This window comes from Oncorhynchus kisutch, linkage group LG11 (assembly GCF_002021735.2).
Source record: "Oncorhynchus kisutch isolate 150728-3 linkage group LG11, Okis_V2, whole genome shotgun sequence".
In the NCBI taxonomy this organism is placed as follows: Eukaryota; Metazoa; Chordata; class Actinopteri; order Salmoniformes; family Salmonidae; genus Oncorhynchus; species Oncorhynchus kisutch.
Genome location: NC_034184.2, coordinates 79,279,972 through 79,293,574, shown reverse-complemented (window position 1 = coordinate 79,293,574; position 13,603 = coordinate 79,279,972). Strand labels below are relative to the sequence as shown.

The 13,603-nt window shown below is 46.9% G+C and overlaps 1 protein-coding gene across 1 annotated transcript in view; it reads right to left on the bottom strand.

Annotated features, from left to right (window-relative positions):
• LOC109900116 (chondrolectin) overlaps nt 1-13,111 on the bottom strand; it is a 35,385-nt gene extending 22,274 nt beyond the window's left edge. The window contains exon 1 of the mRNA XM_031835164.1: nt 12,681-13,111. Within this exon, the coding sequence (XP_031691024.1) occupies nt 12,681-12,780 (100 nt within the window). The 5' untranslated portion in view covers nt 12,781-13,111. The remainder of the gene's footprint in view (nt 1-12,680) is intronic.
• Nucleotides 13,112-13,603: the final 492 nt, after the last annotated feature.

Sequence of the window (13,603 nt, the reverse complement as noted above, 5' to 3'; positions counted from 1 at the left end):
ACACCCCTGAGGTGCCCCCGTGTTGAGGATCAGCGTAGCAGATGTGTTGTTGCCTACCACCTGGGGGCGGCCCATCAGGAAGTCCAGGATCCAGTTGCAGAGGGAGGTGTTTACTCCTAGGGTCCTTAGCTTAGTGATGAGCTTTGAGGGCACTATGGTGCTGAACACTGAGCTGTAGTCAACAAACAGCATTCTCACGTAAGTGCTCCTTTTGTCCAGGTGGGAAAATCCATTGAGGAGTGCAGTAGAGATTGTGGCATCTGTGGATCTGTTGGGGCAGTTCCGACTTGGAGTGGGTCTAACGTTTTTGGGATGATGGTGTTGATGTGAGCAATGACCAGCCTTTCAAAGCACTTCATGTCTACAGATGTGATTGCCAAGAGTCAGTAGTCAATTAGGCAGGTTACCTTGGCGTTCTTGAGCACAGGGGCTATGGTGGTTGAAACATTTAGGTATTCCAGACTCGGTCAGGGACAGATTGAAAATGTCAGTGAAGACACTTGCCAGTTGGTCAGCACATGCTCTGAGTACACGTTCTGGTAATCTGACTCGCTCTGCGGCCTTGTGAATGTTGACCTGTTGAAAGTCTTACTCACATTGGCAATGGAGAGTGTGATCACAAAGTCATCCGGAACAGCTGGTTCTCTCATGCATGCTTCAGTGCTGCTAGCCTCGAAGAGCATAGAAGGAATTTAGCTCATCTGTAAGGCTCGTGTCACTAGGCAGCTCGCGGCTGGCCTTCCCTTTATAGTCCGTAATAGTTTGCAAGCCCTGCCAAATCTGATGAGAATCAAAGCTGGTGTAGTAGGATTCGATCTTAGTCCTGTATTACGCTTTGTCTGTTTGATGGTTCGTCGGAGGGCATAACAGGATTTCCGTATGGATTAGTGTCCCCCTCCTTGAAAGTGGCAGCTCTACCCTTTAGCTCAGTGCGGATGTTGCCTGTAATCCATGGCTTCTGGTTGAGGTATGTATGTACGGTCACTGTGGGGATGACTTCATCAATGCACTTATTGATGAAAACAGTGACTATGGTCTATTACACTGAATCCCGGAACATATTCCAGTCTGTGCTAGCAAAACAGTGCTGTAGCTTAGCATCTGCGTCATCTGACCACTTCCGTATTGAGCGAGTCACAGGTACTTCCTGCTTTAGTTTTTGCTTGTAAGCAGGAATCAGGAGGATAGAATTATGGTCAGATTTGCCAAATGGAGGACGAGGGAGAGCTTTGTACGCGACTCTGTGTGTGGAGTAAAGGTGGTCTAGAGTTGTTTTCCTCTGGTTGCACATGTGAAAAGTTGGTAGAAATGAAGTAAAACGGATTTAAGTTTTCCTGCATTATAGTCCCCGGCCACTAGGTTCGCGGCTTCTGGGTGAGTATTTTCTTGTTTGCTCATGGCCTAACACAGCACATTGAGTGCGGTCTTTGTGCCAGCATCGGTATGCTGTGGTAAATAGACAGCAACAAAAAATGAAAACTCTCTTCGTAAATAGTGTGGTCTACAGCAGTGGTTCCCAAACTTTTTACATTCACCCTCTAGCTGTACCCCCTCTAGCACCAGGGTCAGCGCACTCTCAAATGTTGTTTTATTACATTACTGTAAGCCTGCCACATACGCACACACTATACGATACATTTATTAAACATAAGAATGAGCGTGAGTTTTTGTCACAACCCAGCTCGTGGGAAGTGACAAAGAGCTCTTATAGGACCAGGGCACAAATAATAGAATAATAATCAATCATTTTGCTCTTTGCTTAGCCATCTTACATACAAAACCTTATTTGTTTATCAAACATTGTGAATAACTCACCACAGGTTAATGAGAAGGGTGTGCTTGCTTGCACGCGCGTTACCACTCCTCTACGTCTCACTGTCATGGCTTTTGCACCATCAGTACAGATACACAACACATCTTGGACTGTTATTTTTTTATGTGAATCACATTTCTGTGTGGCGTACCCCCCAGTATCCAGTTTAGGAATACCTGGTCTAGAGCATATCATAAAGTGCTCTTCCTGAGGCGAACTGCAAGGATCGACACAGGAGTTCGAGAAGCAGGTACCGGGAGTGAAGGTTTAATAACTGACGGACACAAAACAGAACAGGAACAGCGTCTGGACAGGGACATATAACAACAATTAATGTGGGAACACCACTGAGGAACAGGGGCAATCACCCATGTGAAGGAGTCCAGGTGAGTCCAATTAGCTCTGCTGTGCGTAATATGGTGACAGGTGTGTGTAAAGACAGGTAGCCTGGCGCCTTCGAGCACCAGGGAGGCGTGACACGAGCAGAGCACCAGGGAGGCGTGACACGAGCAGAGCACCAGGGAGGCGTGACACGAGCAGAGCACCAGGGAGACGTGACACGAGCAGAGCACCAGGGAGGCGTGACACGAGCAGAGCACCAGGGAGGCGTGACACGAGCAGAGCACCAGGGAGGCGTGACACGAGCAGAGCACCAGGGAGGCGTGACACGAGCAGAGCACCAGGGAGGCGTGACACGAGCAGAGCACCAGGGAGGCGTGACACGAGCAGAGCACCAGGGAGGCGTGACACGAGCAGAGCACCAGGGAGGCGTGACACGAGCAGAGCACCAGGGAGGCGTGACACGAGCAGAGCACCAGGGAGGCGTGACACGAGCAGAGCACCATGGAGGCGTGACACGAGCAGAGCACCAGGGAGGCGTGACACGAGCAGAGCACCAGGGAGACGTGACACGAGCAGAGCACCAGGGAGACGTGGCACGAGCAGAGCACCAGGGAGGCGTGACACGAGCAGAGCACCAGGGAGGCGTGACACGAGCAGAGCACCAGGGAGACGTGACACGAGCAGAGCACCAGAGAGACGTGACACGAGCAGAGCACCAGGGAGACGTGACACGAGCAGAGCACCAGGGAGACGTGACACGAGCAGAGCACCAGGGAGGCGTGACACGAGCAGAGCACCAGGGAGACGTGACACGAGCAGAGCACCAGGGAGGCGTGGCACGAGCAGAGCACCAGGGAGACGTGACACGAGCAGAGCACCATGGAGGCGTGGCACGAGCAGAGCACCAGGGAGACGTGACACGAGCAGAGCACCAGGGAGGCGTGACACGAGCAGAGCACGAGGGAGACGTGACACGAGCAGAGCACCAGGGAGACGTGACACGAGCAGAGCACCAGGGAGACGTGACACGAGCAGAGCACCAGGGAGGCGTGACACGAGCAGAGCACCAGGGAGGCGTGACACGAGCAGAGCACCAGGGAGGCGTGACACGAGCAGAGCACCAGGGAGACGTGACACGAGCAGAGCACCAGGGAGGCGTGACACGAGCAGAGCACCAGGGAGGCGTGACACGAGCAGAGCACCAGGGAGGCGTGGCACGAGCAGAGCACCAGGGAGACGTGACACGAGCAGAGCACCAGGGAGGCGTGACACGAGCAGAGCACCAGGGAGGCGTGACACGAGCAGAGCACCAGGGAGGCGTGACACGAGCAGAGCACCAGGGAGGCGTGACACGAGCAGAGCACCAGGGAGGCGTGACACGAGTAGAGCACCAGGGAGACGTGACACGAGCAGAGCACCAGGGAGGCGTGATACGAGCAGAGCACCAGGGAGGCGTGACACGAGCAGAGCACCATGGAGGCGTAACACGAGCAGAGCACCAGGGAGGCGTGACACGAGCAGAGCACCAGGGAGACGTGACACGAGCAGAGCACCAGGGAGGCGTGACACGAGCAGAGCACCAGGGAGACGTGACACGAGCAGAGCACCAGGGAGACGTGACACGAGCAGAGCACCAGGGAGGCGTGACACGAGCAGAGCACCAGGGAGGCGTGACACGAGCAGAGCACCAGGGAGACGTGACACGAGCAGAGCACCAGGGAGACGTGACACGAGCAGAGCACCAGGGAGACGTGACACGAGCAGAGCACCAGGGAGGCGTGACACGAGCAGAGCACCAGGGAGGCGTGACACGAGCAGAGCACCAGGGAGACGTGACACGAGCAGAGCACCAGGGAGGCGTGACACGAGCAGAGCACCAGGGAGGCGTGACACGAGCAGAGCACCAGGGAGGCGTGACACGAGCAGAGCACCAGTGAGGCGTGACACGAGCAGAGCACCAGGGAGGCGTGACACGAGCAGAGCACCAGGGAGACGTGGCACGAGCAGAGCACCAGGGAGGCGTGACACGAGCAGAGCACCAGGGAGACGTGACACGAGCAGAGCACCAGGGAGACGTGACACGAGCAGAGCACCAGGGAGACGTGACACGAGCAGAGCACCAGGGAGACGTGACACGAGCAGAGCACCAGGGAGACGTGACATGAGCAGAGCACCAGGGAGGCGTGACACGAGCAGAGCACCAGGGAGGCGTGACACAAGCAAAACCTCCAGACTTCTTTGATATCAGATTTCACGCACCAGCTGTTATTAACAAATGGATGAAGACCACCACCCCTTGTCTTACCGGAGGTAGCTGTTGCACGGAAAACCCAGCCAATATATTATCCATGTCGTTCAGCCACGACTCTGTGAAAGTATTGAATGTCCCGTTGGGATAATCTCAAACAGAGATCATCCAGTTTATTCTCCAATAATTGCACGTTGGACAGGTTGTAGAGGCGGGTTACCCACTCGCCAACGGATTCTCACAAGACACCCGGATCTGCGGCTTTCGTCTCCTCTTCATGTGAATGACGTGATTTGAGCCTGGCTCGGGAGCAACAGTATATCCTTCGCATCTGACTCGTTAAATAAAAAATCTTGGTCCAGTTTGAGGTGAGTAATCGCTGTGCTGATATCCAGAAGTTATTTCCGGTCATAAGAGACAGTGGCAGAAACATTATGTTACAATAAGTTACAAACACACACACACACACACACAAAATAGCACAATTGGTTAGGAGCCCGTAAAACAGCAGCCATCCCCTCCAGCACCATTATTCTTCCTGTCCGGATATCTCAAAATTCTTCTTCTCAATTGAAATCGTCATCATCTTTTCTTTCTGCCTTTCATCTTCTCTCCCGCCTCTCTCTCTCGCTCTCTCTCTCTCTCTCTCTCCCACCTCTCTCTCTCTCTCTCCCTCTCCCTCTCTCTCTCTATCTCTTGCGCTCCTTCATTCATTATTTCGCTCTGCCCTGCCTCTGCTGCTCTGATTCCTCAAATCCCATTTTTTATCTATTCTTCTCTCTCTCTCTTTCTCTCTCTCTCTTTCTTTTCTCTAAATGCCTAATTTGCTCTTCCTTCCCCGTTATTCACCTCTTCCTTAGTTTCTCTCCTTCTTTACTTCTCCTCACCACCCCTTTTCATCCTCTGAGAATATCAATCCCCCTCTCTCACTGATTATCTGTCTGTCTCTCTCACTGATTCTCTGTCTGTCTCTCACTGATTATCTGTCTGTCTATCTCACTGAGTATCTGTCTGTCTATCTCACTGATTATCTGTCTGTCTATCTCACTGATTCTCTGTCTGTCTCTCACTGATTATCTGTCTGTCTATCTCACTGATTATCTGTCTGTCTATCTCACTGATTATCTGTCTGTCTCTCACTGATCATCAATCGCCCTCGCTCACTGATTATCTGTCTGTCTCTCTCACTGATTATCTGTCTGTCTATCTCACTGATTATCTGTCTGTCTCTCACTGATTATCTGTCTGTCTCTCACTGATTATCTGTCTGTCTATCACACTGATTATCTGTCTGTCTCTCACACTGATTATCTGTCTGTCTCTCACACTGATTATCTGTCTGTCTCTCACACTGATTATCTGTCTGTCTATCTCACTGATTATCTGTCTATCTCACTGATTATCTGTCTGTCTATCTCACTGATTATCTGTCTGTCTATCTCACTGATTATCTGTCTGTCTCTCACTGATTATCTGTCTGTCTATCACTGATTATCTGTCTGTCTCTCACTGATTATCTGTCTGTCTATCTCACTGATTATCTGTCTGTCTCTCACTGATTATCTGTCTGTCTATCTCACTGATTATCTGTCTGTCTCTCACTGATTATCTGTCTGTCTCTCACTGATTATCTGTCTGTCTCTCTCACTGATTATCTGTCTGTCTATCACTGATTATCTGTCTGTCTATCTCACTGATTATCTGTATGTCTATCACTGATTATCTGTCTGTCTATCACTGATTATCTGTCTGTCTATCTCACTGATTATCTGTCTGTCTCTCACTGATTATCTGTCTGTCTCTCACTGATTATCTGTCTGTCTATCACTGATTATCTGTCTGTCTCTCACTGATTATCTGTCTGTCTATCTCACCGATTATCTGTCTGTCTCTCACTGATTATCTGTCTGTCTATCACTGATTATCTGTCTGTCTATCACTGATTATCTGTCTGTCTATCACTGATTATCTGTCTGTCTATCACTGATTATCTGTCTGTCTATCACTGATTATCTGTCTGTCTCTCACTGATTATCTGTCTGTCTATCTCACTGATTATCTGTCTGTCTCTCACTGATTATCTGTCTGTCTCTCACTGATTATCTGTCTGTCTATCTCACTGATTATCTGTCTGTCTCTCACTGATTATCTGTCTGTCTATCTCACTGATTATCTGTCTGTCTCTCACTGATTATCTGTCTGTCTATCTCACTGATTATCTGTCTGTCTCTCACTGATTATCTGTCTGTCTCTCACTGATTATCTGTCTGTCTATCTCACTGATTATCTGTCTGTCTATCACTGATTATCTGTCTGTCTATCTCACTGATTATCTGTCTGTCTCTCACTGATTATCTGTCTGTCTATCTCACTGATTATCTGTCTGTCTCTCACTGATTATCTGTCTGTCTCTCACTGATTCCGTCTGTCTATCTCACTGATTATATGTCTGTCTATCACATTGATTATCTGTCTGTCTCTCACTGATTATCTTGTCTGTCTCTCACTGATCATCAATCCCCCTCGCTCACTGATTCTCTGCAGGGTCGGCGCCAGAACGAATCAGTTGGACGGGCATGTGATTTCTTTAAGGGGGCCCATTTTTCCATGGGACCTCCTATGTGTGCAAGCGCTCAGGTTCTAGAGTAAAGACGCCAACGTTCCTTTCATTCCAGTGGTGTAGTGCTATTTAGGATGTTTTATTAGGTGATCATTTCTCAATAAATGTAGCCTATTGAATATCATTGTAGAATAGGCCTAAGCATAAAATGAATCCTCCAATACCCAGACATACAGTACCACCACGTGAACATTTTCTGTTTTTAATACCCTCAAACACCAAGTTAGGCATACCTACTTTCAATGATAATTCACCTTTTACCGGTGATAACTGCCTGTGCATACCAATCACTTGATCTCAATCAGTTTCATGGGAATATTTAGATTTTCTTTAATGACTGTTTCCTGAGTGAATTAGAGCAGATGGTGCTAACAAACTATTAGCCTTTGTTGTGTTTTGTTTCAATCACAGCGTATATCCTGCTTCACTGCGTTTTGGCATGAGGATTATTATTTTATTTTTGTACTATTCAGCGTACTCAGTCTTAGAACATCAGTCCCCCTGTCTCACCGATCCTCTCTGTCTGTCTCTCTCACCGATCCTCTCTGTCTGTCTCTCTCACCGATCCTCTCTGTCTGTCTGTCTCACCGATCCTCTCTGTCTGTCTCTCTCACTGATTCTCTCTGTCTGTCTCTCTCACCGATCCTCTCTGTCTGTCTCTCTCACCGATCCTCTCTGTCTGTCTCTCTCACTGATCCTCTGTGTCTGTCTCTCTCACCGATCCTCTCTGTCTGTCTCTCTCACCGATCCTCTCTGTCTGTCTCTCTCACCGATCCTCTCTGTCTGTCTCTCTCACTGATTCTCTGTCTGTCTGTCTCTCTCACCGATCCTCTCTGTCTGTCTCTCTCACCGATCCTCTCTGTCTGTCTCTCTCACCGATCCTCTCTGTCTGTCTCTCTCACCGATCCTCTCTGTCTGTCTCTCTCACCGATCCTCTCTGTCTGTCTCTCTCACCGATCCTCTGTGTCTGTCTCTCTCACCGATCCTCTCTGTCTGTCTGTCTCTCTCACCGATCCTCTCTGTCTGTCTCTCTCACCGATCCTCTCTGTCTGTCTGTCTCTCTCACCGATCCTCTCTGTCTGTCTCTCTCACCGATCCTCTCTGTCTGTCTCTCTCACCGATCCTCTCTGTCTGTCTCTCTCACCGATCCTCTCTGTCTGTCTCTCTCACCGATCCTCTCTGTCTGTCTCTCTCACCGATCCTCTCTGTCTGTCTCTCTCACCGATCCTCTGTGTCTGTCTCTCTCACCGATCCTCTCTGTCTGTCTGTCTCTCTCACCGATCCTCTCTGTCTGTCTCTCTCACCGATCCTCTCTGTCTGTCTGTCTCTCTCACCGATCCTCTCTGTCTGTCTCTCTCACCGATCCTCTGTGTCTGTCTCTCTCACCGATCCTCTCTGTCTGTCTGTCTCTCTCACCGATCCTCTCTGTCTGTCTCTCTCACCGATCCTCTCTGTCTGTCTGTCTCTCTCACCGATCCTCTCTGTCTGTCTCTCTCACCGATCCTCTCTGTCTGTCTCTCTCACTGATTCTCTGTCTGTCTCTTTCAGTATTTTCCCCCCCTCTGTGTCACATGCAGTTTATTTAGTCTAAATCACACAGAAGGGAAATGTTGCATGTAGGTTAAAGAGGGGCACATCTCTTAGCCATTCTAGACTGATGTCTAGTATAATATAATATAATATAATATCAGATTCTCTCTCTCTCTCTCCCTCTGTAACAGATTTGAAAACAAACATGTTAAGTCAGCAGCCTGCCCTATGACACTGACAGCATTGACACATGTAGAACAGCAGTCTGCTGTAAGTTATGTTCTGTATTTAAAAAATGTAGAGGCCCAGGGGGAAGGAACAATAAATAGACTGTACACTCAATCTTTACAACCCCAATAACCACCTGGCAGTAAAACCTATAAGGACATTTCCCTGGTAAACAACCTCTAACAGGTTCACACACATTCATAACAAGCACGAAGGCAAGCACATGCACACACACAACTCAGAATCCGTAACCGTACACTTTTACAAAAATGAATAGGTATGAGTTTGAACCAAATAATGTTATTGAGAGCGATGCCATAGTGGAACCAATTTAGGGTCTCTGAACAACTATACATGGGATAGTTCTTTGAAGAGCCATCAAAAAAAAGCCCCCCAGGACTGAAATGTAATAACTCTGCTGTAGGGTTTTAAGCCTTATTTGCATATTTCCCAGCGTGCCTTTCAAGTGAATTTTAGAGTTACCAGTACCACCCATGACTGATTTGATAGTGACAGAGACATGGTTGTTACATTCATTCATTTACAGTCCTGTGGCCTTCACCAAATGAGATCCTAAGTGAATATGTTGTCATTCAAATTAAATTCTTTACGACAATACATACTTCACAAGGCCTTTTGTTGAGGGCCGAGTTGTACCCTAATACAGTGGCCAGAAACTCACAGTTTACAGGCAGACCCCCATGTCTTGTCTGAAGCGTGAAGTCACGAGCTCTGCTGATTGGGTACTATGTATCAACATAGTGGTGCCAAAGGTTCTGGTCTGCTCGAGAAAGCCTATGTACATTACAATAGCCAGAACAGCCCCCCCCAAAAAATGTAGACGGGCCGTTTTGCGCTCTAGAATGTGTTTATTATGATCAAGTTCGATCCCCACCAGTGAACTATTGTAAAGTTCGCTACAAATCCAGGTATTTAATTGAAATTGTGATTCATTCTGACTACTATATTTGACGTCACACAGGACCACGTACAGTACTGACACAGACCAAACACAGGCTGTCAAGCGGTGACACTTTCCCCATGACTCTTAGCGATGTTTTGGTGCCATTCAGCCCCATTCAGCACTATGGCGCGCTACAAATGCTCCATCAGGAGTTTTGCATAGGAATATGTGGATGACGTCTCTGTCTAATGATTGTAATTTCTATGTTTACAGGTCACATCAGGCCTGCAAGACGCATTATAATTCCTATTGAAATCCAGCCAGAGTGAGGATATCCACATTTCAATTCACACGTAATGTACATTCCAAATGAATGCCAGGGTTAGGAAGATTAAGGTATGAGACTACCTTATGTAATGAATACACAGGGAGAAAAAGGTGTAGATTCACGCGCAGACAGCGTCCAGATGTCTATTAAGCCTACACAGAAGGCAGGAATCGTGGTCGCAGGCAGGTAATGGTCAACCACAGATAGGCAGTCAAAACCAACAACACCTCACAACCATAAAAAAGAAAGAACAGAACTAAATAGGGAGCTGATGAGACCAGGTGAGAAACGAACACAGGTGAAATCAATTAACAGAAATGAAAGACAGGGCTACGTTCCAGAACACAAAGAAACAGAACAGGGCTACGTTCCAGAACACAAAGAAACAGAACAGGGCTACGTTCCAGAACACAAAGAAACAGAACAGGGCTATGTTCCAGAACACAAAGAAACAGAACAGGGCTACGTTCCAGAACACAAAGAAACAGAACAGGGCTATGTTCCAGAACACAAAGAAACAGAACAGGGCTACATTCCAGAACACAAAGAAACAGAACAGGGCTACATTCCAGAACACAAAGAAACAGAACAGGGCTACGTTCCAGAACACAAAGAAACAGAACAGGGCTACGTTCCAGAACACAAAGAAACAGAACAGGGCTATGTTCCAGAACACAAAGAAACAGAACAGGGCTACGTTCCAGAACACAAAGAAACAGAACAGGGCTACGTTCCAGAACACAAAGAAACAGAACAGGGCTATGTTCCAGAACACAAAGAAACAGAACAGGGCTACGTTCCAGAACACAAAGAAACAGAACAGGGCTATGTTCCAGAACACAAAGAAACAGAACAGGGCTATGTTCCAGAACACAAAGAAACAGAACAGGGCTATGTTCCAGAACACAAAGAAACAGAACAGGGCTATGTTCCAGAACACAAAGAAACAGAACAGGGCTACGTTCCAGAACACAAAGAAACAGAACAGGGCTACGTTCCAGAACACAAAGAAACAGAACAGGGCTACGTTCCAGAACACAGAGCAAAAGAACAGGGCTATGTTCCAGAACACAAAGCAAAAGAACAGGGCTACGTTCCAGAACACAAAGACACAGAACAGGGCTACGTTCCAGAACACAAAACAAAAGAACAGGGCTACGTTCCAGAACACAAAGACACAGAACAGGGCTATGTTCCAGAACACAAAACAAAAGAACAGGGCTATGTTCCAGAACACAAAGACACAGAACAGGGCTATGTTCCAGAACACAAAGACACAGAACAGGGCTACGTTCCAGAACACAAAACAAAAGAACAGGGCTACGTTCCAGAACACAAAACAAAAGAACAGGGCTACGTTCCAGAACACAAAACAAAAGAACAGGGCTACGTTCCAGAACACAAAGCAAAAGAACACAAGGTTGACTAAGAAAAGAAAAGCAGAAACTTACACCTTAAACATCTAAACTGGAACAACCCTTTTAGTAAATGGTGCTGGAACAACCCTTTTAGTAAAGGGTGCTGGAACAACCCTTTTAGTAAAGGGTGCTGGAACAACCCTATTAGTAAAGGGTGCTGGAACAACCCTTTTAGTAAAGGGTGCTGGAACAACCCTATTAGTAAAGGGTGCTGGAACAACCCTTTTAGTAAAGGGTGCTGGAACAACCCTTTTAGTAAAGGGTGCTGGAACAACCCTTTTAGTAAAGGGTGCTGGAACAACCCTATTAGTAAAGGGTGCTGGAACAACCCTTTTAGTAAAGGGTGCTGGAACAACCCTTTTAGTAAAGGGTGCTGGAACAACCCTTTTAGTAAAGGGTGCTGGAACAACCCTTTTAGTAAAGGGTGCTGGAACAACCCTTTTAGTAAAGGGTGCTGGAACAACCCTTTTAGTAAAGGGTGCTGGAACAACCCTATTAGTAAAGGGTGCTGGAACAACCCTTTTAGTAAAGGGTGCTGGAACAACCCTTTTAGTGAAGGGTGCTGGAACAACCCTTTTAGTAAAGGGTGCTGGAACAACCCTATTAGTAAAGGGTGCTGGAACAACCCTATTAGTAAAGGGTGCTGGAACAACCCTTTTAGTAAAGGGTGCTGGAACAACCCTTTTAGTAAAGGGTGCAGCAAATCCAAATAGATTGGAATAGTTTAGAAAAATGTATGTTATTTATATTTGAGTAACAAAAGATTAATGAATCAGTCATCTAATGTACATGCCAAAACATAGATATTGAAATAAACAATTCTAAAATCAAACCTGCTATAAAGCATAACATCAAATCTGCATGAATAACAGTTTACATGTAATTATATTTTTTTACAGGAATAATGCAATGATTGGAAAACATGATTCCACATGGAGAAAATGTTATATCGTCTCAGATAACCTATTGTGTGACCAATTTTAATTCCTAAATTCACTAATTTCCATCTAAATATGATGATGATGATGAGCTATAGACATACCTATATGTAAGCATAGTCACAAATGGTTAAATTTCACTGGTAGTTCACGGTTGAGATTATTGTTTCTTTCATGTGAATGATCAATAAATTATTATTTGATTATTTTTATTTTGAGGATATCCAAAATCTGAATACTCAGATCTTATTGTCTTATACTACTTATTTTGTTTTTGTATGAACTTGATAAAAGTTATCATCACAACTTACCACTGACAATTCGTGCGCTATGGCCACTGGAGGCCATGACCATCAGTCCCCATAGAACTGTCATGATATTCTGCTCTGCGCGCGTCATCGAGGATTCCATACTTGATAGAGAAAAACCAAGGGGTTTGAAATCAAACTGTTCTTGTAAAACGAGATGCTTCTTCCCTCACATCAGAGTTCCCCGTTCTACTGGTTCTACTGGCAGTCAACCGACTCCGCTCTCAATCTCCGGTTTCTGCTGTTGTCATGGTTTCCCCCGATATTTCGGGATTTCAGTGAGCAAGATGCTGTAATCAGGATTTGGACCTGCTTTCTCGTGCGCTCGAGAACAGAAATAGTGTTCGAAGAACGGGGGGCTCGCGCATTCAGCCCACCAGAGAGATTGAAGGAGTGAAAGTGAGACCCACACCAGCGCCTATTGATCCCCTCCCTTTCTTTCTCCTCTCTGGGCTGGTGGGGTCCCTCTGCAGCTGATCGACCAGGCGGGGCCACAGCTGTCACTTCGCTCCCCCACCGACAATTTCGCCTCGACACACGTGCTCCCCAAGATACATAATGCTTGAAGACAAACTATAGCATGTTTGGATCATAATAGCAGGAATGCTTCAAGCAAATGCGCCATGGGATAAACTAATATTAGGCTACAATTTGTCACCAAAATATAGGCACAACATTTGAGAGAGAGAGAGAGAGAGCTGTTGCCACAAGAAAAGGGCAACCAGTGAAGAACAAGCACCATTGTTATTACAACCCATGTTGTAATTTTATACCTTAACTATTTGCACATCGTTACAACACTGTATATAGACATAATATGACATTGCTTAAGTAAATTATTGCTAAGGTACGTTATCTGTCTTGGCCCTGGGTGACCTCAGCAGTATCCTCCTGGGACGTCTTAAACCCACGCACCCCTCCTTACC